Source organism: Malurus melanocephalus, unplaced genomic scaffold (assembly GCF_030028575.1).
Source record: "Malurus melanocephalus ecotype Western Australia unplaced genomic scaffold, MMel_1.1 scaffold_223, whole genome shotgun sequence".
NCBI lineage: Eukaryota > Metazoa > Chordata > Aves > Passeriformes > Maluridae > Malurus > Malurus melanocephalus.
In genome coordinates this window covers 1,073,657-1,099,778 of record NW_026623455.1, presented here as the reverse complement: position 1 = coordinate 1,099,778, position 26,122 = coordinate 1,073,657, and the positions used below count along the sequence as shown (strand labels likewise).

Below are 26,122 nucleotides of genomic sequence, written 5' to 3'. Positions count from 1 at the left end.
ATCCCTGGAAAATAAAAAGATGTTTCCAGACAAATTAAGATGACAACTAGAGTTACAGAACGAAAATGTGGTAAGTGTATTGGTTTTCCCCTAACATCAAATTTAAATTGAATTGGTTTCAAATGCCAGGTCATTAGATAGCTGGTATACATGGCTATTTTCATAAAAGACTGACCCAGAAAATGTATAAATAGCATTTGGAAATGTCACACAGAGATAAACTGTGATGATTGCTTGGCTTTTCAAATGCACGCTYTCAGGAGTGTGCGAAAGTTGCAAAATTAGACCCATTTTCTGGTGCCTCACATGTAATTTTCTTCTACTCAATTCTTTATCTCAACTATTCTGTTAAACGATCATATTATGAATTTTTTTTTCTACTTAAAGATTACAGGGAAACAGAGCCTAGACTCAAAAACTGTCACAGCTTAAGGACAATTTGTGGGGAATAAATGGGCTCAGTTACCTGAATGTTTTAATCAGAGCTGTATGAAATTTTATGAGTGACACTTCTCCTCTGTCCTGCAGCCCGTGGCAGCAGCAGTGACAGTGCCCTCCAGGAAGAAGTTCAGGCAGGACACACAGAGCACAGCATTGGATGGGTGTCCCTTATTCCCTCTTAGAGACTCCCACAAATAYACAGAGAGTTTCTCTCCCCACACACTGAAGGGTCCCTCCCACAGGCGAAGAACCCCAGCCCCATCAACTCCACAGATGAATCTGAGCTTGAATTCCCCAGTCAATTACTCAGCACTCCGCACCAGCCCATGACTGAGGCTATAATGGGGCCTTTTGGGAGTTCTTCTCTGCTGGTGGCTCCTACAGAGCAGCACCACAAATTGCTTACAATGGGAGCCCGAGCCACCCTCAGGTGATCCAAGGCTGGATCATGAAACATCCTCATTTGATGGGCAGAGTTAGTCAGTTCCATCACCACCATCTGAAGGTACCCAGACATGGAACTGAGTGCTCTGACCAACCCAGCACTAAGAAAAGTAAAGTTTCTATTGCACAGTCCTACAGACCAAACCTAAGAATCAATTAACCTAAAATCCCTGTAATAATTACCTATTTAAAAAAAGTTATTTTCAGTGGCTAGGATTGTTTACATCCCCCAGATGAAATTATTCTCTCAGAAGAGAATTTAGAGCAAGAACTTACTCTCATGCATGAAACATTCAAAGAAACTTTGGAATAAATACAAATATAAATCTATGTTCACATTTTCCATCTGTATTATACAAACCACAAAAGTAAACAATTCAAAGATATGACTAAGTAAGTTCTCACAAATCATGGATTTTTGCTTTTTCCTCCGGGATTTTGTTGTGTAGTTAGCCTGTTTATTTAATATTTTTTTTTATTTATTTATTTATTTATTTTCTGATAGATAGCTTCTTCAGAATAATAGCTGATTTCCAAGTGGAGAAATATGCTTAAGTCTGAGCGACTGCAATCTGATTCAGCCCATTTTGTTTCAAATGAAAACTAGACAGCACAGAAAAAACTGTTGCATCATAAAAATGATAGAGTGTATTCCTGAGTATTACTAATCATAAATGTCAGAGATGGTAAAATGCACACTATTTCAGTAGGATATCTGAAGATAAACTCTGTTGGAAAAATTTCAGTGTCCTTTCACAGGCAGCAACTTTAGATTTCGAGGAATTCATGGTTGTTGCCTGTAGGCTTTCTTTTTTTATGTCTGGCTATGTTGAAGCAATGTTCACCATACATAAACCAGGCAAATGAGTTGATCCTACAGGCTGATATTGCAGAACCTATTGGAGAATGAATTAATGTCAGTAAAAGACTGAAATCATATTTACCTCTAAAGCACGAAAAATGAGAGAATTTTAATGTATGTGTGACAAAATCACAGGAAACTCTAAAGTGAGGTAATAAAACCTCTTGATTTTTTGCTTTGATATTTTCTCATACCCAAAAGAAAGAGTTAGGTTTTTTTTTTTTGGTTTTTTTTTTCTTTCCTACATGACATAGTGCTTAGGATTTATATACCCTAGTAGGATGCCATAATACTATGACATTATGAACCTATTGATCAAAAATCTTAGTAATCAAATGCAGAAGTATTCTGTCAATCAGCTGTGTTAAGCAGGGATTAAAAATGTGTGAGAAAAAGTTTTCTGGAATTTTTTSTTTGTGTTTTTTTTTAAGATRCTGGGGAAAAGGAAGAAATATCAACTCCTTTGGATAACATTATTCCTTTTGTTCAATCCAGAAACAAATGGATTTTAAAAAAAGGCTTCTGYTATAATTCAAAGTAGTGTGAACTAAGAAGGTAAATAGCACATTTGTTAAGAACTTTAACATTTTTTTTAAATTGGTCAATCTATGAAACATCTTTGTTCTCRTCTAATTTGCTTCACTGGAATCATCTTTCCCTACCTGAAATGAAAACATTYCTAATAGAGGACCCTATGACTTGTCTGCAGATGTCTTTAAGAAATTTAATAGCTTAGGTTAATCATCAATTTTCTTTTCGGACAGAAATATGGTGGTTTCAACTCCATATGCTACTTACCTTATTTACAGTGCTGTAAAACATAGATATYTTTCTCTTTCCATTGACTATTTAGGGAGGTTGCATAGGACATTACACTAGGTCTTTAACTTTCAGGTGCTTAAATTAATAAATGACGTCTCAAGAAAACCTGTATCCTTCAGGCTTTGTACAATTAAAAGCAAAAGTGTTATCTATGCCATAAAAGRTAAACATTCACTTGCATGAAAAATATTAGATAAGCTCCTTGGTTATTACCAGGTCTGTAATATTTATAACTTCACAATAAACAGAGTGRTATTTCAACTTGTAGTCACTATTTGTCAATAAAAGAACTTTATTCCATGATAGGTCCTGTTGTTCTGGTGATAAAATTAATTTTATACYTCATTTAGCAGCTGTATTTAGCAGACAATTATTCTCGGAGTAGAAGAAATTTACACAAATAATAGTAATAAAATTATAGTAATGAAATGGTAAAAAGGTAATAGGAAAGCTAAAAAAGAAGGCAAAATTAAACATTTTGGATAGTGTAGCTTAGGCCAAGGCTCTGATAGAYCTTGTTAAAATGACAGTGGGTACTGAGGAGAAGCACTGGATGTTTTTCACTCAGCAGAAACTGAATAAGTTTGATTTAACTGAGGCAGAGAGGCTGCAAATTGATTTCTTGATTCATTTAGGACACAGTCAGGGGCAGCATCTAGAAAACCCCGGAGAGAAGAGGACAGCAGYATTGTTTCCTTCCTTAATAGGTGTGAAGGGCTGGAACTCTGTCSAGTGGCAGCAAATTCATCTGTGTGAAAGACACGGCAAGGTGTTTGCCCATCAGACACATCGATTGCTGATGCGACACTGAGCAGTGGGTGACAGCCCCAGCAGCCACTGGTGGCTTGCTGCCTCCCAGGGCTGGGGGAAGGAGATGGATAACCGGGGATAACCGGGGATAACTGGGGATAACTGGGATGCTGAGCCAGCCCAGCCCTGCTGCCAGTCACACCGCCGAGCTCAGCCCACGGCTGCGCTGCTGACAAACCACAGGGGGAGTGTCACTCACAGCCTGCCCTGCCTTGCCTGATAGATTGCTGCATCAACTTAATTAGTTAAATACTGGTTTGAAATTACTCCATAATTAGTGAAAATTCAGTTAAAAAAATAATCAAATTTAAATTTGTGTATTCTCACATCCCTCTCTCAAGAGAGGAAATGAGTTTGAAGACAAGTTTTGTAAAACCCAGGTGCTAAACTCTATGGTTTTCATATAGAAAACCCACTGCTTTTATTTTTAAATACCAAGATATTTATACATAATGGTCATAAAATACCATTGAAACAATTTTCTGCATTAAAGAAAAATTAATTCAAATATTTGGCACTGAAGACAAAAAGATTTTTAGACGGCATAACTCAACAGTAATTTTTTTAGTTCTTGGTCTTCAGGACTGCCCCATTATGTTGTTAGCTAGCAACTCATAATAAGAGTTTACTGCTATCTATCATTTAAAAAATGTTATATATATATATATAATAGAAGATAAGTAATTTGATAGCATTTCCATTAAATCACAYATAAGCTACTTATGAACTAGAGTTTGTTTTGGCCACTTAAGGGCCACAGCCTGACTATGCAGAAAAAGTGCACCAGTGRTGCTAATGGTGTGTTAAAAAACATCCCTTCTACAGCTGGAAGATAATTTATACTTTGAATTTCTGAACTGTTTCTAAAATGTAGACTATTTCTGTATAGATGTTTATACGTTCATGTTTTGTTTTCCAGTAGTCATAATACACTCTAGCTCTCCCATTTCTACACCTATGATAAAGAAAACAGGTTACAATTACAGCTGGGGACTTCTTTGCCAAGGTTTGAGATTAGTTTGTCATTTTCTGATAGCATTAAGCAAAACTATGGAGTTAATGAACTCAACCTAGTCAGACCTCCTTCTATAAAGAACGAGAAAGTCAGGAAGGATCTTGGTTTTSAGATGGATAAAGGAATTAAGCTCCAAGTACTTTCTAATCTGCATGGAATTGTTCCAATCTTTGTGATATTTGCATATCAGTTAGGAAATTGTGCTAAAATAATATAAAATTACATTAACTTGAAATAATTTTCTTTCAGTTCTTTTGATCCCTCTGCTTCCTAAGCAGAAATCAGTCTCATAGGATTGGTGATATTGTGTAGGCATTCTAAAGAGGAMTGAACATTTGGATTTATATGTAGTGATGTTGGACGTAGTTCTTAGACCTTATATTAAAATGATCAACAAACAACTCAAACAAGCTCAACACTATACAAGAAAAAGCCCTGTGACAGGAGATTAACCTTAGCCTCCAAAAGAAACCATCTTTATGAAGGAGCTGAAGCCATAAAACATGCTGTTAGCATCTCAGTCACTCTCCTACCTTATTAGGCATTTTCTTCCTTCATACCCCCTCCTCTATTGTACAAGTAGCAAATAACCTGTCAAAAAAAAAAAAAAAAAAAAAAAACTTTTCAATATTTTTAGTTGTTTGTTCAACTCACAATATACAATTTCTCCATTCAAAGAACAAGAGGGGCTGACCAGGAGCAGCAAAACTGTCTGGTGTAAGAAGAGAGGGAAAAGGTAGACTAGTGAAAAAAAAAGTTATTAAACTACAAGGTATAAACTGCAAACTATTTTTTAAGAAGATTTCAGAAAAGCAAGGTAGTTCTCTGACAAGATAAAAAGGGGGCTCTTAAAATTCATTTACCATTAAGCACAATTCCCCCTCTGAATTCTCAGTACAGAACAATGTTCTACTGAGAGCCAGTGAGAGTGCTCTTCAAGGTGAAGTGCTTTCATTACAGATGAATTATGTGCCCTGTATATTGAATCAGTTGCTGTTTTCACAGAGGTTATAAATCCAAATAGACTCAAATGCACAAATCCTGATAATAGTTCATATTTTATTTTAAGGTTGCCTTTTCACAAAGCCTACTTGGTCTCTACTTGATCCTAGCTGCAAATAGTTCAGCATCCAATTTGACATCATTTAAAAAATAAAAAAAAAAGAAAAAAAAAATCAAGCAGTGATCCACAGATAAAAATACCATTGAATATTGATATTCCATTTAAACAGTTCAGATTATTTTATTAACTTGGAAATTTTCAACTTTGAAATAGCTCTGAGTTAATTCATTTTATGAAGGTAAAGTTTTATTCAAGCATGTTTTCAATTTTAGAACTTCCATATTTGCTTATTTTAAATACTGCTATTTGCATTCTGTTATGCTCATYGGATATCAAGCAAAGGAAATGGCAAGGCATCCTAAAAGACAAATTTGGATGATCCAAAATCCTTTATCTATTCCCTGTTCTAGCTGGATGTTACCTCTTTCCTCTTGGAGGTTGTGTRTGAAGGCTTCATGCATTTGTTTCTTTTAGTTTTACCTAATCCTTCTTGACACTGTTTCAGCAACGAGTAGAATCAACACACTGGATTTATTCATTACTCTACAGAGTAGAGCTTATTTTAATGTTCTACTAAGAAAACTTGAAACCTTTGCATTTATTTGTTTGGGAAATGACACTTTCTATCCAGTAGGGATTTTTTGTTTTGTTTTCACATTGCTATTCTAGCTCTCTTAGCATGGATAATGGCCCTGGCCCCTTCCCAAAGAGTGAGATTTCTGTGCTGTGTTTAAGATTTCATAGCACCATGCCAATATCCTGTCCCTTTTTCTGCTCCTTTGATACTGAACAGCGAAGGTGAAATAGTGCAATAACATAATCTRCATTAGCGACGTAAATTTGGAGTCATATTTCAGTTAGGGGCAAGGAGGTCACAAAAGTAATTTGAAGGAAAATGAGAGTGAAAATGTACAGAATTTACTTTCCTGGCTGACAGGCATTGGCAATAACAGCAAGAACTCACRACTAAAATATTTTTATTACTCTTTTGTTTACATGTTTCTGTGCAGCAAAACTGTGAGAGCAGGGAGCAATCCCAGTTTTTCTCTCCTTGAGTTTTCAGCCAGTTGTCTGTAAACCTTAACCTGATTTTTGTTTAAACAAAACACTGCTGCAATTATGATGCACTAYTGAATGAAATTCCATCCCAAGTAAAGTAAGCACATATCTGTATTTTGCAAATGTCTGCCATTCATTACATTGGCATACAATGGCCTTTGTGAAAGCAGTGAATTAGACACCAGGTTTCTGAGTGGTCTTTTGATTCTGAGTGTCCAGAGGACAAATAATTTCATTAATGCTTACAGTGGAAGGCTCACTAGGCTATAGCACTCACAATAAAAAGTTCATATGCTCTATAACAGCCTTTGAGAGAAAAAAAAGCACCAAAAACATATAACCAAAAGAAAACCCAAACCCATGTATACATAGGAAGTTCAGAACTGGAGGGCGTTTTCTAATAAAAAACGGTGTTTTCCATTAGAAACCCTTAAAAACTCAAAATATGCTGAATAGCAGATGAKGTTGGATAAAGGGAGATGAGAGGAAACCTGTCATTAAGGCCACTGCCTATGGTATCTCACAGCTCATGACAACTTCCTGAACAAAGCAAAACTTACCTAAAATCACAAAAAACCCCAACCCTTCTGTTATATGGAAGATAAAGAAATTTATGATAGTGGTGTATAAAACTGTTACCTGTTTTCTTTGATTGCAGTTAACAATCTTCTTTTTATTTGTCTGAATAATTTTTACATGTCCTGTTGCCTCTCATGCCATTTATCTACTGTTTACAAGTCCTGGGCAGGAAACTATAAAACGACCCAAATAATTAGAATAAGAGAAGATAGTCATAATGACATAAAATGTAAATATAAGGATAAAGTCTGATAACACGATGAGCTCCCATCCAGGAAGGAATATRGATGTCAGTCTGCTCTTCAAATTAAATGTGCAGGGAAAACTTTCAGGCTCAATATCTTATCAAAACCTGGCATATGAACTAAAACACACACAAAAAAAAAAACAAACCAATGAAATAAAGCAACATAAAATACAATAAAGCTGTAGTGGCAACTCCCACATGAGCTGTTCTTTTTTACACTTGCAGGATTAAAATAAATAACTGATGTGCTCGAGAATCTTATGAAAAAGGCCTACAGAATTAATTAATTGAAGAATTAAATTATATAGAATTTGTTTTCTAAGACATTTGAARTTATTGGTAGATTTGATGATTAAAATGTCCCTATAAATTTACTAGTGCAATGTTCCGAAAGAATGTTTATTATATTTATATTTATCAAAGTAATTTAGGCAAGTTGCAATGCAGCAGACCTGGCTAATGATTTCAATCTATCCAGTTGCTAAATATGGCATAAAGCAGAAAGTGTGAGGAAGGTGGGCAAAATTAAACAGACAGTGAAAGAAATCTGTTACTTTTCTCAGTGRATGATCTCAAATCAATTCTAGGTGAAAGATATTCAATTTGTGATCAAGAAGTTCAGAAGCAGGGAATTGTCTGTACTAAGCAAATATRTAGTTATTTTTTTATTACTTTTGTCACATCCATCTTGATACAAYCCAGCATAAATGTTGATTAACCCAAAAGTATGTAGTGCCCCTCAGCAAACCATGCTGCCCATGAGAAAGCTATGTGGTTCATAACACATTTTTCAACAGACTTGTTCTTCAGTTGTGCTTTTCCACTTRTTACTTCAGCACTGCTACTGCAAATTTTATCTGTGAATTGGTAACAACAATTGACTCCAGTCCCATTGTTTTCACTTGATTGCAAAATTACCAGTGTGCCRTCCTATTTCTGTTAAATCCAAATTTCCTCTATGAACCCTAAATGCTCAGTTTGAGGAATTTCTTCAAAATAAATTCTTAATCAGTTAATAGCATAACTCACAGCCTCTCAACATAAAAAGAACTATTTTCACCACACTCTGGTTTCTGTTCCTTTTCATTCCCCTTGACTTTTTGACTGGCTTACTATTCCACATACAAATACTTCTGAGAGTGCATGGGGCAATCAAAATCCATTCTTCACTAACTAAGGAACTGGCACTTATTTGTTAAATATATATAATCCATTGATTTTATATACCTAAATAATTTCACCCCATTACTGTCTGTAGGATGTGAGTTCTGGCTTATATAAACTASAGAATCAAGTCTTTTTTCCATTGAGTTACTATGGCAACTTCATGGACTTCCCAGTCTCTGTTGGCTTGCAATGAATTAAAGTTAGAAACTTGGACAGACTCCTGAAAGAAGGGGAATTATATGGATGAAGTTGCTTTAAAAAAGTGAGCTATCCWTAGAAACCTATTGCAGTAATTTCTTTTGTGAGAACTTATTTTAGGGACAAATTCAATCATTCTGATTTAGTAAATCTCTGAAAGCTCATGCTATTCATATCTTTACATGCATTGAAGTTATCCAATTGGCTCCACAGGAACCAAATAAAGCTCTATAGCCCAATGAAGGAAAGGAAAAGTTTACAAAAYAGGCAAGTGGATGTCCAGGTCCAGGGCCAAGAAGTGGCTTGAAAAGTATCCACTCATTAATGAACTTCAGAACGCTATTTCTTCAACACAAATTTCCATGTGCCACTCTGAAGGTATTAACTTCAAAAGAAATACCCAAAGTCTTTCACTTTACTTTAAAAAAATATATGTGTGCATCCATGAAGAGGCACACTATCTCCTATCATGAGATTTTATTAAAACTTTRCTTCCCAGAGGAAATCCCCCCATGTGTCTCACAAACCTAATRATTAAAGCAATGAGGGATGGGAATCACAATCCATGCTCTTCCTGCTCTTCTCCACTTGTTGTTGCCTGAATTTACAGAGACAGACAAAAGTTACCAATAAAAATTGGCAATTGATATTACAGAAATAGTCCTGGTCATATTTTGCCAACAAATTATCATAAGTCTCTAACTTTTATAGGAAAGTTTCCAAGGTCAAACATTAGTTATTATATAGTCACTTCTGTTTAAGAAAATCAATACAGATAATGGTATGAAATTACTTGCATTGAGTCAATTTAACCTATAATATATTTTTAAATTTAATTTAGTTTAGTAAGGTGAGTTTCCTCTTTTATTTTTTTTGTTTGTTTTTTTTTTAAGGTTTTTTGGGGCTTTTGTTCTTCTTTAAGTTTACATTCTACTTTTCATTTCCAAGTCTACATTGTTACTTTATTCCTTTATCCAGAACTCTTTTTTTCAGGAAACTAATATTTCACCTTTATTCATCCTTATCCTGGATCTGTTAGCTCCTTAAACATGTGTCATCTGTGAATCAGTTGGCTACATGAAACTTAGTTCAACTCCCWAGACTTCTGCCTCCTGCATCTCAACACAGTTCTTCGTGGGTCTTTGAAATCTTCTCAGATCACTTCTGCCTTGCACAAACTCTGCTCCTTTCTTGACTGAACAATTAATTTTGGTAGTACATCTTGRGCCACTTTGTTATCAAGGTCTGRTAACCRTAACTTGTGTAGTTTTCTTAATMTTTTCTCTTACTTCCWTTGTTCTGAAGACTCTACTTTGACYATCCRGTGCATCACACTGATGTCACAGCAATCAGCACCAGCCTTTACTGGTTTTAATAATTTTTTAAAGCAACTGAGAGTATCCATACTTAACAGAGTGCTCTGCTCTGCCAATTTCTCCCAGACATGAGTCTCTGGCACTGAACTTCAACATCTCATAAATACTTCAGGTGAAAGGACACAAAACTTGTATGTAATATTTCTGAATATCTTCAATTGAGCTATGCTGGATATATCTATAGATTTTAGCTAARTATGGTTTTTAAAGCTGAAGGGAAAACTGAAACATGCAAAGCACTTCTCTGTAACTTTTCCAAAGCCCTGCTCAACAGAATTGTATACCGACTAGGAGGGAAGTTGTCCTCTGAATGTCTCCTGTGGACAGAAAAGGCCCTGGCTCAGCACACTTGGTCTGATGTAGGTCTGATTCCATGTAAAGCTCCTCTCTTTCATAATCACTGCATGAAAATGAAGTCTTGCATTTTAAACATCTGACTCCTCCAGTATCTCACTTCTTGTCACTTACTCTTCAYCATGATTCCTACCCTATTAAAGTCATCCTAGACAGGATTTATTTTCTTCGTGATCTCCTCCTGTTTCTGCCTGTCTCCTCCACTTGCTTCTTGAATGAAGAATCTTCTCTGACTGAAAGAAAAAGTAGGTGATGAAATGTAAAAATGTTGGGTCTGATTGTGCATTTTAATACTCTTACAATACATAAAGTCCTGATGACTCAGTTGGAGATACAAAAGCTAAGGCTACAAAGTACATAAAGCTCTTGAAACTGGCAAAATTACCCTCTGAATGACACACGGGGACTTTGGCTCAACCATATAATAGATCACAATTTATTTTTTACAATAGGCTTCAATGAAGTAAAATATCAAAAGAAATCTGCACACAGAGGTCTGTTTGAGAGATTACATTGAGCAGAAAAGTAACAGAGGGTCACGTAGGTAATGAGGGGAGAATGACACACAAAGATTATAAAGAGAGAAAACGATGCAATAAATAGTTATTGCAGATGACCTACAGCAGTGGGGACAGAGCTGGCAGGTGAATAGGTAATTCATTAATCCTGGGTGCAAACGGGAAAAGTTTTTAAATGAAGAAAGGGAAAAAAAGTGGGGCGGAACATTTGGTGTTTCAGCTTCACAGTGAGAAAGGAYGCTTCAATGTAGGCTAGAAAGAAGAGGAATCATGTTGTAGTAAGGTAGAAACTCGTTGGAAAAGGAAAGGAATTAATGAAAAGTTTAAAAAATCAGAATGAAAAATATAGAGAAATAAAACCCATTATGTTCAGCTTCAAGTAGATTTGACTGTCTGGCTTTTTTCTGTCAGGAGCACTAGTCCAGAACCTAAACAATCTTGAAAACTAACTGTTACAATTAACTGAATTAACATAATCTGAATTTTGGGGATTACTCTGAAGTCTTTAGCCATGTGCAATTTTTAATCCAATTTTCCATAGCTATCACACTTTTTTTTTTTTTKTTCCCTCCTCTAAAACAGTGGAAAACTTGAAGAATGATCAGAATGTAAGGACCTGTGATAAATGTGTGTTGAAGAGGCACCATGTGTGGGGATTCAAGACACCAGTGATAGCTAGGAATTCTTCAAAGGCTCTTTTCTACACAGATATAATACCTTACAACAAATAACTAACAGAGTGAAACCCGGACAATGACTTTTCAAAAGGCAACTTTCAATACATATTCTAGTGGTATTCATGATTTTTAGTCAAAGAGAATTAATGAGAATCTCCAAAGAGATCTTATTTTGATTCATGGTAAGAAGTGTTGAATGATAATGGAAGTATAAACAGTATTTTCCCTCCTCTTTATAGGAAGAGTTGCATGTACCAAGTAGCAAGATAATAAGAGAAATTTTATTGATAAGCATGGAAGTAATGGACAAATTTATGCTCTGAGATATCACAAAGCAACTTGACTATGGAGACTGAAGTCCCATTTRTTATCCAACTTAGATTTTATTTTTGCTTAACCTGATACTATTCTTCAAWGTTATGTCAAAATATATGAATGTCAGAGGGATCTAAAATGAAGCATACCTTTTAAAAATAGCTTTTAAGTCAAGAATTTTTGAAGACTGCAATATCAGTAGTTGGAAGCTTCATTCTATTTTCACAATTTTCTTTCTATATGACTCATAAAATATTATTTCTTTAAAAATAAAACCCCAGAGTTTGCAAATCTGATGGGCTTTGTTGGACTCTATGTGGAAAATTTTATTCCATACCTTGAAACACAACAGAAAAGAAAATAAATCCTTTTTGARAATTTTTGTTGTGAAATTAATTATACAACATCCTTATGTTGCCTGGATGAYGTAATGCTCTTCTCCTTTACTGTTCTGGACACCTCAGTGCCTGGAAAGTGCTTAAAATGTTTAATTGAATCAAATAAGAATATTGATATATGAGAGGTTGGAAAAGTACATCAGCCTTCAATGTAATTTACAGAATGAGCAAAGAATAGATATATTCTTGGTAGCAAAGCAGAACAATGAAATATTAAAATCAGGAGAGAGGGAATCTGATCATTGAGACTTAGGTAAAACTGAAAATGAGGTCATTCCATTGCAGAGATAAAAGAAGATTCATCAAGGTTAAGAGTATAAAAAAGAGAGAAAAAATATTGTATTTTTAGAAAGTTTGTCAATTAAGTGTTTTCCATTTATTTCTTACTTTTCTGAAAAAAGAGCATACCCTTCAATGTGTCATCTCTTTCAAAAACAAGGCCATTTCTACCCTTTCCTATCTGATTCAAATACAGTCTCTCTGAGGCAGGTGCATTCTTTCAATATTTTTCCAACTGACTTCCCTGAGGTGGTGCATAGACTTTTTCTGTCCATGAATTTAAATTATAMCTTTAAATTGAATAACTGGACTATGTATCAAGCAGATTTTCTAGCTTGTTAAGTTGCTTGTTTTATTTACCTTAATAAACAGGGAACAAAGTAAAAAAAATGAAAACTTTTGAAAAAATGGCTTTTTTTTTCTTTTTTTTTTTTTTTTTTTTTTTTTTTTTTTTTTTTTTTTTTTTTTTTTTTCTTTGTAATGATATGGTTTCCTTAGCTGCTTGGAAGGCACTACTTTCCTCACCATTTATTTACTTTACAAACTAGTCCTGATAAGTGTCCTGAAATATAAACATCAATAGCTGATTTCATTCTGGTTTTCCTTTGACATACACTGGATGATTTCATTTCAGGGTGTTTCTGATTTAACTCATCTTATGTGGAAAATTAACTCTAAAACCAAGCCCAGAAGTTTAACATAAGTCAAATTCTAGCAGAGAGCATCCTCTTAAATTAAATATCAAAGCTTCTTTTTATCTCATGTTTGGAGGAATTAAATCTCCTCCAAAACCASGGAAAAGGTGAGTTCACTGTACTATTAGTTTTAATGTATGCAAAGAATAATTATGAATTAAAGTGATAAAAGGAACCTAAATCCTAAAGAGAGTTCGTGAAGTGCCATCCTGAAAATCATTTGGCAAACAGAATCAAGTGTGAATCACAGAATGCGGTCCTTTACATCATTATGTTGACAAGTGGTTCTTCAGTATTGAGTGGTATCCTGCAGAGCCAAAAATGTYCCAGTAGGATTTGCCCAGTGAATCAAACATCTTGTAATTGGATTTCCTACTTGCCTACAATAAAAAGCAAATGCCAGAAGGCAAGAATTTATGTTTTTACTGTGTACATGTGTTAGTCTTTATAATCAGCAAAATACTTATGCTAAAATACATGGTTTTAATCATCATTTTCTATAGTGCAAACTATCTTATAAATAAATAATAGTCCCAGTTAAGGAAAGATACAATTAAGAYTAAATGCTTGATTATTTTTAGTGTAGAGAGTGCAGTGTACAACAACTACTGCCATAACTGAATCTTTTTACATCTCAGTGTCTGTTTACCAAATTGATTTTTACTTCAAAATAAAATTGCTGAAGCTATTGAATGAATGCAAAAAATGAACATAATTTTTCATAAAGTTAAGTTCTAAGGTAAGCATTTCAATTTTTCTTTTGCTGAGAAGCATCTGAACTGAAGTAGCATTTTGCTGTATGGCAAAAAGTCTGTGAAAAAGAACAAAATATAGGCATTAATTTATCAGTATTTGGACAAGAGACACGGATACTCCTCCTACTTTATTTTTCTTCCCCCCAAGAAAGTGAGGTTGGAATATCTGTGTCTCTTGTTGGCAAAATTATTCAACAAGTAATTTCATACTTCTGTTAATAACATGTGGAAAAGCTCTGCTTCCAGAAAAGGAAATGCCACATCAATCAACCAGGGAGCAATCCTAAAGGTTTAATTGCCTCTGGGGAAATCCCCTGCTTCTCTGTTTGTGTCAGTGTGATGTTCTTGGTGATACCTGAGGGTCCCTTTGGGGGATGTTGGTACACTCCACATAAAAAAAATTACTTTATTACTTTCTGATTTTGAAGATTTTAATATCTTAAAAAACAGTATCACAAGCACTTACAGAGAAAGTTTACMGAAATATTGGCTTGCCTCTGGCTCAATCCCTATGCAGCGTTTACCTTAGCCAGAAATTGCAAAGGTCATATTTGTAGAGCAAAAGCAGTCTGACAGTCCTGTCCAACTGAAGTTCCTCCTTACACACACACACACACACTCTATTTTGTTGGTGGGTATGGTGTCGGTGGGTTTCTTTGTACCCAGAGGCTTTTTAGGTGGATTGGGACATCTTTTCCAGGTCCTTTCTAAAGACAATCAAAGAGTTTACAATGACAAAACTTGTGTCTCCTGACTCAGGCAGGACTGAAATGTTTGAGGCTGTGCTTCCAGTTCTATGTTATAGTATTGATAACGGTAGTGAAATAATGWTTTTGTGTTTCCATAATCATGAGAATCTTTGTTCACAGAACCACAGCAGTGGGCAGCAGCAATCCCCCAAGTCAAACATAACAATGCTGCACCAGGCAGAGAAATATTGAGCTGGTCCCAGATACATATATCTTCAGCAAAGTTACAGGTCAGCAATCAGTTAATCAGTTCTAAAAATACTGGTGGAYCAGAGCTGAAAMAGGRAAGAGACTGGTTACATCATCTTGTATGCTCATGACCATCAGGAAATAGGTGTTGTGAAGCCAGTTTTACATACTAAAGTTCAAACAGAATAAAATACCACAAACAGTCACTGACTTTAATTCATTAAAGTGTTGTTTCTCAATATTAGTTTACTCATGTCTGTTGGTGATTAATATAWGGAATTTTCCACTAGGGAAATAAGAGCTACCAATGATACTGTGAAAATAGGCTGTTTTATATACAGTATATCGTCACATCCTCCATGCTATCTCCTTAGACTTGTGGGCTGAACAGATAACAGCTCTTATTTTCTTTAGTCATGGCAGGAAATTTAATCCTTCACCTTAGACCCCTTTCCCCTCATTTTTAAAAAAACTGCTCCCTTTCCCTAGAGTTGCCATAGGTTTTTAATGGGACACATAGCATTTCAAGCAATAAATAGCTCAATCTGATACTGCAAAAGATGTTTTGAATATAGMCAGCCATCCAGCTACTGCTTGTCATGCTTTGAAGACTCAGGGTTTTGTCATCCAAAATGTCATCTGGACATTTTGTACAGTGCAACAGATATTGTAGTAAAATATGGGGGATGTGTATCATATGATGTTAATACATATAAAACAATAAGAATGACAGGATTTCTAGTGAGTCTGCTTTACACTGATTAAAAACCACAGCCTTAAAGACACTAATCAACTAAAAAATTAATTTCTCTAAGCTATTTTGTCCGTGTATATCTGACAGATAATTACACTGCTAATTCTATACAATAATTTGAAGACCTTGCCTAATGGCAAAATGGTATATTTGCAAAATAAAGAAAATAATCTGCCAATTAAAGAAGTGAAATTTRAATGCATTCATAGCATCTAAGTAATTGCTCTCCGTATAGGTGAAGTTCTGGGTGACTGGTGGAGATCCATGCAGCCACAYTGCGTTAATATGCACTACCAGTCAACATAATTGGTCAAATGCCACATCAAGATSTGCATTAAAGAAAACACCTCTCAAGGTTAAGTAGTATCTTTTAAAGTATTASTTGTGTAGCAGACTAGAAAGACAATTGTTGATATACCTCTAATTAATTGACTGAAGAGAATTTTACATTAGATGTTAGTTCTGATAATCACAGTATAATTAAATTCTGAATGCTTGTTAGATTATAGCAGTCCAAATTTATTTAAATTAGAAAAATGTGTGAAAGACCAGAAAGTTAAAATAGACTAAAATATTTAGATTCAATAAAAATAACATTTAACACTAGACAAACCATAAAGAAATKAATTCAGGCAGATAGACATAAGCTGAGAGGCTCATGGAAAGGGTGCCTTGAGCTGCAGCAGGACTGGTGTCATTTTAATCCAGTCACAGAAATGAATGAATGAATKAATKAATTAATTAATCAATCAGTCAGTCGCAGAATATGTAAAGTAAACAACAACTGGGATTACATTTAGTTAAAATTAAGTTCAAATTACAAATTAAATTCTTGTAAGTTTAAGTACTTTCTCTTCACACTGCTTTTTTATAAACTTAGTTAAACCTTACTGTCACAACTGGGACTTCCACCATAGCTGGAGTTAGATATGCCATAATTATTCCTTAAGAGTTTACTATGCCTTTTTCTAGTGTYTCCAAATAAAATACTTAAAATACATGAAGAATGGATAACTTCAAAAAAAATCTAGGTACTGATTGAAAAAGACCAAGTCACAGATAAAATCAGTGAAAAAGATAATGCAGAGCTTTAACACACCAAATCTGTAAAAATTACTATCCTATTCTAGCTGAAATTCAGCAGTGGTAGAAACAAGAAGAGGATTAAATCAACTACTCTGCATACACCATAAGATTTTATCATTGTTCTATGTTTGGATTTGAAATCCAAAAACAAACAAGGAGACCCACAAAACACATGCATTAATTAAAATAATTGCAATATATATTATTGCATATTATTAATTCCCTGAGAATTCCAGAAGTAATATAATCTAGGTGTTTACCATACAGTGTAAGGCCTAAACTAGTCAGTGAAAATGAGYCCATATCTGGTGTTTTCTGGAAAAAAAAATAGAGAAATAGAGCTCTAATACTCTAGGATGCTCAGTATTCAACCACATTAAATGAAATTAGGACAAATATCCAGTAGACATAGTATAAATTAACAAGTCTGTAGTGGAGAAATATGAAGGTTTMTATTCCTCTAAGCTTTTTATAATATGGTAATCTGTAGGGGTTATTTACACATTCCCTTTCTTCTTTATCCTATTAAGTGAAAATTAAAGATAGCAACATACAAGGGAGACAAATTTCACTACATCATAATAACACTGATGCATAAAACAGAACATGCAACTGAAACAACATCATGTTAGGGCTGTTCTTGAGATAAGAAATGTTTCAGAAGCTGCATGTTAATGAATTAGATTGGCTTACATGAATTATTCCTCGGTGTTTGCTTGATGTTATTAAATCAAGTAAAGACAACACAAWATTCCACAAAAGGAATGTCTTTCAGTCAGGCTTTTTTTTTTTGTTTTGTTTTGTTTTGTTTTTTTCTGCTGAATACTTTCAAGGACAGAGAGATTTGTTTTTCTCAGGAGTCACTCTTTCAAAATGGTGCTGTAAATAGGATCAAGTAAATATAAGAGATGGTTCTAATGGTCTCTAGTTAAAGAATATCTACCACATTCATAGTTACCATATTTCAGTGTTTTGTTACCTCCCAAATAAAAGATTTTACTTATATCAAATTATGAGACTTTTGTTACAAAAGTAAGCTGGTTGTTCCTTTTTCTTCAAGTAACAGAACTGGAAAAGAATTTTTCATCTCCTGCACCTTAATCTGCTGGATTTTTATTTTTTTAAATGTTTTAGAAAGCTGTGGTTTGTCTCTACCTTTAGCCTTTTATTTTCTCCATCTACAAATATATAAATTCACTATATTTCAGAAGCTGTATTTTTAGACTTATTGTTTCTATTGCTTTTCTTGCAATGCTAGGCAGTAGCAGGTATTATTGTAATGTAATTACACAGTCATAATTTAAAAAAAATTAAAACAAAGGGAACTCAGAACCAAGTCAGACTACCAGCACACCTAAAACAATATCCAGTTTCAAATGGAGACAGGATTCTCCATTTGAATCTTCACTTGGTGAAGATTCCAGAACAAACCTAACAAMGGACTCATCAACTTTGTTCCAAGAAGGCAAATCTGTTCCTCATCTACATTTTTTTCATTGAGTATGAAAGGAAGATGTTGTTCTAAAAGCTTTAAAAGCTGTAGCCCACGTATTACAACTGCAATTGTCATTCTCATTACTTTGTTCTGAGTATCAGTCTTTATTTTTGCTACCCACTGCATGTGAGAATAAGTGGAGACATACTTCCTGAAGGAGAGGAGCACAACAATGGTTCCCATTTCTTTCTTCTCCCTGGGAAATTTTTAATGATAGATCATTTGCTCATCTCTGAAAATATATTTATCTTTTTTTTTTTTTTTAAATGAGAAACTAGCCTATTAAAAATTATCTATTTGTGCATATTACTACAGCATCCAAAAGCTCAGTGCTTTTACTAATCCTCCCTTCTGCTGCATGCTATAATTATAASACAGAATACAAGGTCATTTCATTTACAAGGACCATAGCAAATGAGTGTAAAACAAGAGACAGCTGATGGATAGGGAAAGACAGGAAAGTACAAGAGAATAATGAGGCAATGCTGGAACAGTGATAGGCAGCAGTCTCAGCACGGAATCACCTTAAAACACCGTGAGCTCTTTTCTCTTTCCCCTTTAAGTAGGTATTACTGAAATTTAGATTTTTAAAGAAAAGACTAGAAAATGATGAGGGAATAAGAAATTACTTGCTGGATATTTTATGAGAATAACTTCTGAGACTGAGTTAYAGTCAGCGGAAGAGAAAGAAGGTGATTGTTTCACAAGGGAACAATTAGATTTATAAAAAGTGGCAACATGTGCTGGCCAGAGGCTGGAGGCAGTGTCTCAATGCCAAATGAGTGGGAAGATGTTGGAAGCAAATAGGCTTTGAGAGGTCCTGAAAGTAAAGGCAAATTGAGAATGTTTGATCAGGAAACAGAGGAAAAACAGAAATACATAGAGACCTCAATTCCATTAAATAGCTTTATATATTTTTTAAGGAATTTGCCTACTATCTGTATTTTCAAAGTAAAGTCTTTATACACTAACAGTGTGTGCAACTTATCAGAATCTAAAAATATTTAGTTACCCCCAGTTTGTCTGAGACGTGATGCTTGACTCCATGTAACACAGGGGATTAACATAAATTAGGAAAAAATGAGACACCAGCATGCTCCTAAATATTGATCACTTGCTTTATGCTGTTCATATGTAACCTCTGAGCACATTGAAAGAAGGTGGCCAGCAGCAGACCAACACAGCCATGTTCTGCACCCTCATGGTGTTGTTGTCTGTATAAATTGTCATCAGATGAGTTTGATGACTGTTTGTTTGACATTCACTCTCCATGAAWTATTGCCCCATAAGCCTGAGATATTTTTGTTAAATAAGGTGAACAATGCCAGAACAAGCATCAAAACCAGCAAAAGATGTATTTGCTGTGGCCCAGACTGAACACCTGTCTCCACATATAAACAGTGACTGAAATTCATTTTTCTGTGGCTCCTCAGAAAGATCTCTTTAGCTGTTCAGCTTTTGCTGTTTGAATTGTCTGTCTTTTGGTATGCACTGCAATAAAATGAATGTTCCTTTTCAAGGTTATTTTCTGTGCAGATTACTGCTTAGCATTAAGTACGCCYGTTGCATAGAGACTCTCCAAGGTCTTTAGGCTGTTTAAACTCCACTCAAGCCTTATTTCAGAGCCAAGTTGAGCTTTGTTGGCCTTTTCTTCCATGGCACAAATATTATTCTTGCAGCTATAGGAAAATAAGCAGTTTTCTACAGGAAACTGAAAAAAGAGTGTACCCAAGTCACTTTCCTTCTATTCAAAACTCATCTTGAACAGTAACAATTTTACAGTCAAAAACCAAAAAATGTGAAGAAATTGGAATGTACACTTGAACCTCTATGGTTCTATTTGACTTTACTATTAGAACCCCCTTCTATCTTTCTCTCTCTCTCTCTCTCTCTCTCTCTCTCTCTTTCTCTCTTTCCCTCTCTGTAGATTACATTTTAACAAATGCTGTCCAACATCTTATAAAGTTGCTGGAAGGAAATAAATAATTTTCTGTATTATCTGTCTGTCTTTTTAAGCAATTGTGGCATTTCTCTTTGGATAGGGATGGGTATTTATAACATTAATGCTTAAATAACTTAAGAATGATACTTAAATAATGGATTGAAAATATTTTATCCTGGATGGCTAAAAGACTTACGGATTTTTTCGGCCTAAGGTAAATTCATACAAATATTTTTTCCCAGTGTGTTTAACAAACTGACTAGCATGTCACAAATTCATAAACCAGACTGCTCCTGCATAGGAATTGTTATTCTTCAATGCTAGAGCCTTGAAAAGAATGGCTAATGTCATTGCCAAATAGGGTTTTAAGACTCGAAATGTGTATGGCATTTTCAAAATTTTCCTTTTTCATTCATAGAAGACAGCAATTCTTAATTGAACATAGTATTATATTTAAAATTAAATTTCCTTTGTTGTGCCAAAAATCACTGAAAAGTCAGTAACAGATTATAGTTTGAAAAAAGCCTTTATTTTCTGAAAGCATACATAGTGGGAATCAGCTAGGGAAACCTACAACTTTCAAGATGCATTTGCCCTTTGTCAGTTTAATTGCAGAAAATAATGTTAAAGGTGGAAAAACCAGTTAAGACAACTTCTGTTCACAGAATTACAGAATATGCTGGCCTGGAAAGGACCCACAAAAATCACTGAGTAGAAATGTTAGTGCTGCACAGCACCATCCCCAAGGGTAACACCATGTATCCAAGAGAATTGTCCAAATGCTTCTTGAACTCTGTCAGGCTTTGTGCTCTGACCACTTCCCTGAGGAGCCTGTTCAGTGCCCAATTCCCCTGTGGATGCAAAACCTTTTATTGATATCCAGACTAAGCTTCCCTTTACACAACATGAAGTCATTCCCTGGGCTCCTGTCACAGAGAGGAGATCAGTGCCTGCCCCTCCTCTTCCCATCGTGAGGCTTCAGTGAGGTCTCCTCTGAGTCTCCTCCTGGCTGCACAAACCAAGTGACCTCAGCCACTCCTCATATGACTTCCTCCTCTAGCATTCAACCATCCTCATGACCCTCCTTTGGATGCTCTCTAATAGTTTAATGCCTATCTTACCTTATGGCACCCAAAACTGCTCCCAGCATTCATGGTGAGGCTGCCCCAGATCAGAGCAGAGAGGCACAATCCCCTCCCTTGCCTGGCTGGTGATGCTGTGCCTGATGCTCTCCAGAACAGAGATGGCCCTTCTGGCTGTCAGGGCACTGCTGACTCACATTCAACTTGGCATTGACCTCCAGGTCCCTTTCTGTTGACCCATCCCAGGTGCAGAATCTGTCATTTTCCCTTGTTGAACTTTATATGGTTGGTGATTGTCCCTCTAATTTTGTGAGGTTTCTCTGCCTTTCTCTGAGGGCCTTCCTGCCTTCAAGGGAGTCAACAGCTCCTGCCAGTTTTGTAACATTTGCATACTTGTTTAATTTTCTTGCATTGCATGCAAGTCATTTATGCAGATGTTGAAGAGTACAGGGCAGAGGATGGAGCCCTGTGGAATCCCRGTAGTGACAGGTCACCRGTCTGATRTCACTTAGTTCACTGYAATAATTTGTGCCCAATCAATGAATGAGTTGCTCACCCAACACATGATGTGTTTATCYAGCTGTGTGCTGAAAATTTTGTCCAGATGGATCCTGTAAAAGAAAGTACTGAAAGTTTTGCTGAAAACCTAAAAGATTGCATCAACTGGCTCTCATTGATCAGCTAGGTGAGATACCATGTCATAAAAGGAAATCAGATTTGACAAGSAGCACTTTCCTCTCATGAAGCTGTCCTGTTTGTGACCAATTACTGTCCTGTCCTCCAGGTGTTTTTCAATATCTCACAGAATAACATTCTCCATAAACTTTACGAGACACCGAAGTGAGACTGACAAGCTATAGTCCCTAGGGTTCTCGTTCTTGCCCTTCTTGAACAGTGGAACAACATTCTCCAGCTTCAGTCAGCTGGGACCTCTCTGGATTCCCAAGACTCTCAAAAATCTTTGAGAGAGACTTTGCAATGACATCAGCAGCTCCTTGAGGATTCTCAGATGAATCCCATCAGACCCTATAGATATATGGAGATCCAGCTGGAGCCACAGATCCTGCACAATTTCAGGATCAACWGRGAGCTGATCATTCATGATCATGATTCATTACCCTGAGCAGTCATGGTCCTCCTCCAGCTCAGGGCACTGGGAACCCCTTGGTCCATCACTTGTGTTGAAGGCAGAGACAAAGAATGKGTTAAACAYCTCTGCCTTGTCCAAGTTGCTGTTTGGCCAGGAAAACAGCRAGTTGTAGATTTTTGTTTCATCTTCATGGTACCCTATCAGGCATTTTGCTGAGCTAGGGAAGTGGGTAAGAAGAGGTTAAAAAAATATGTGCACCAATCCATTTCAGCTGCCAGACATCAGGGCTATCAAGGCTAGATGTTCACCCTTCAGGCAGTTCTGTGACTGCAGCTCAAAATGAGCCCTGTCTAAGCAGAAACATACAATTATTCCAATCAAATTATTCCTAGGCTACACAATACAATTACCCAGCTTAATTTGAAAGATGAATTAATTGAAGTATTATTTTCCCTTTTTTTTTTTTTTCATAAAAAGTCCTTGTGTAGGATAYTCATAAAGAAAAGTTAAGCACTTGACTTTCATGTTAGAGATTCTCAAAGCATGTCTTTTTAATCAGAAACAGACTTTGTTTCAGTTTTTTACTTTTGGAGACATGAGGTTTTTAACACTGAAAATCAGCTCTTACATTAACACGGAATCAATATATAAAAGTAGAAAGACAAAAGTGATGCTTTGTCAAAATTTTCTTTCTTTTTTTCTTCCTCTTTCACAGATTAAGATTGATTGAAAGAAGGGTTCAGCATGAATTTCTCTGCATGGCTGCATCTCGTGGCGATGCTGGTTCAACTTTGGCCCTGCTCTCCCAGAACACTGAATTCCAGCATTCAAAACACAGTTCAGTCTTTCACAGCAGCTCGAAGAGTGAAACGTGCCTGGCTGTGGGAGCCCCTTTTCGTAACTGAGGAACAGATATCACTGGATATTGCATATGTTGGACAGGTATGATAAGTGATGATTCAAGGACAGCACAAGGTTAGATTTAAGAYGCTGATTAGCAGCTTCTATCCTGACTTGGAGGGCCAAATATCTGCACTGATGTGGAAATAGCAACAAATGTAGAAAGAGGAGATCAGGAAGCTGCAATTAGGTAGTACTGCATCTCTGCTTTCCTGTGACCTTTCTCAAGGTCACAGCAGTCCACGAGCTACAAGTCATGGCGGTACCAAGGACTTTCTTTCAACTGAGGACTGCTGTCAAGGAAACTTCACATGCCTGCTGTTACTAAAACTAGTTCCACACGCAGCAGGTGAAGGYAKAAAGCTGAAAAGTTCCTTTCTTTCCTCTGAATGAAAGTTGCGTATTCATTTATCAACATCTGGCAATTTGCTCGTGCTATTTTTGGCACTGCATCAAGGCAGMCATACTGAGTGTAGTGTAGTTTACAAACAGTATTTAGCATGATTTTCTATTACACTAAGTAGCAGCTGATTTACCCCTCATTAATTTTTAATGAAGCTGATTAATACTAAATCCTTTTACTGCTGAGAAACTACAGGAATCTGCATGGTTCATTAGATTAACGTAGGTTTAGCACAACGAGCAATTATTTTTCACCCTCTTTTTAAAATGTGCTTCAAGATAATTGTCTTAATGAGGGTTTATCTGCCCCCTTCTCTCTCTGGTTATCATTATTATTATATTTATTATTATTATTATTTATTTTTGTATGTTAGAAGTAATTTTAATCCTGAGATCTAGTTTTCTKTTCTTTAAGGCCTTTTTTAGATGAATGAACCAAAATAAGTTTAACTGCTAATTAACTAGCACTAAAATTTAATTGGGCCCAAAGGGTGAAGTGCTCAAAATTCATTAATTACTTTTTCACACCCCTTTCGAAGTAACTACTATGGAAGTGTGATATCTCACTTCTGAAAGAACAAGTCAAGACAAAGTTCTATTTTTTTTTATAATTCCTATTACTTTTCCAATACCTTGAAAAGTTTCCTGCAAAGAAACTTCACAAATGTCATGTATTTTCATGATCTCACCTTTTTATTTCTCACAGGTTTACTGGGAATTTTATTGAAGATTATTGTTAATATATTGCAGTGTAACCATTGTCTAATCAGACATATTTACTTGTGTCTTTTTATTGAGTAGAATATGCGCTGCTTTCAGCAAATGAAGTGGTAGTCTATGATCAACACATGAATTTTTAGTAATTAAGGCCCTGAAGAAAACTGCATCAACGAAAATACAAAGGTAGACAGTCTCTGTTTTTAAATCACTATTCCATATCAAAATCTTTTTACAGTCAGAACTAAATCTTCAAATTTCATTTAACATAGACTCATGACTCTTTTTTCATTATCAAGATTAATAAATGTGTCCATCAGCACTGCAATGGCAGATACACTAGGTCGAGTACAAAAATTCTTGTTCTCAGTTGTCATTTACAATGGTAAGGCCATTTATTTTGTGCCCGGCCTAAAAAAAAACAAGTAAACTGAGAACCTTTCTCAGCAAATGTCATCTGTAAGAGACCCCTCACTTAACATGTTCAAGGTCATGAAGTGTTTTGAGGATAAATGATTCTGAGTGAAATTGTTAAGCACAGGTTATGTCTGAGCAGCCAGTCCAAGGAATGCTCACAGGGTTTGGTGCACTCGGTGTTCACATCTGAGCCCTGTGTTAGTTTAAAGATGATATAGATCACCTCTCCCATGTCCTGGGTTTCATGATAAAGAAATCAAGATTTATGGATAACAAATAATCTGTGTTACCCCATAGCTGGATGCCAGATTTGGATGGTGTCAAAATGAGTTTGACCAAACCACTTATAAAGGGAGTAATATGCCCCGTGTTTGGCACACAACTACTTACATTGAAAATATTTAATTTGTTCATATTTTGAATGGTTCTAAACTTCCTTAGATTTGGAAATTCTGTCTTTTGTACTGGGAAGGATAATTAACTCTGAATATTTTAAGCCTTAAATATCTTTACAGAACTCAGAGCAGGAACTCAAAGCCATTCCTCAAATCTGAAGAGCAGTGTCCCGGTCACATTCTGAATAAAGTATTTGTCTGTTGCATGCAGACAATTATGCATTATGGAAATTGTAAAAGGCATARGCATTATTCTTAAAACTATTTCTGCAGCTTTAGAAGTTGTTACAAAATATTTGAAATGATCCAATAGGAAAATGGACCCTTTATACTCCATAGTTATTTCTTTCCTGTTCYGTGGCCTCATAATCAATAGTGACATTTAGGGTCATTAACCATAAACAAAACATTGAGATAATTGAATTCAACAGTTAGGCATATTATTTGCATTTTAACCACATTGCTTCATAGGAGAAGCAAGTTGATTTTTTTTTTAACTTAGGATTTTTCAATTATTATCCAGTCTCTTAGAGAGTTTGATATTTTTGTTCTACAACYAAAATAAGTGGAGACAAAATAGAGAATTAGCAATATGATTGAAATTGCAGTTCCCATAAAATTTGACTGTGAATGCCTGACATGTTAGGAAATTCAGTTATTGCTCTTAAAATATTGCTCTATTATATATCGCTAACATTAACAGAACCATTTTGTTGTCATGAACAAATGCTGCTGGACCAAAATTGTCTCCAAGGCTCAGCTTCATCAAAGGAATCATCACCATAAAGTTCATCTGAGCAATACAACARAGGATGTAGATTATCCTGGAA

At 35.5% G+C, this 26,122-nt stretch overlaps 1 protein-coding gene across 1 annotated transcript in view; it reads left to right on the top strand.

Annotated features, from left to right (window-relative positions):
• The window catches only part of CDH19 (cadherin 19), a 63,713-nt gene that overhangs the window by 4,564 nt on the left and 33,027 nt on the right, over nucleotides 1–26,122 (top strand). The window contains exon 2 of the mRNA XM_057374312.1: nucleotides 23,177–23,403. Within this exon, the coding sequence (XP_057230295.1) occupies nucleotides 23,206–23,403 (198 nt within the window). The 5' untranslated portion in view covers nucleotides 23,177–23,205. The remainder of the gene's footprint in view (nucleotides 1–23,176; nucleotides 23,404–26,122) is intronic.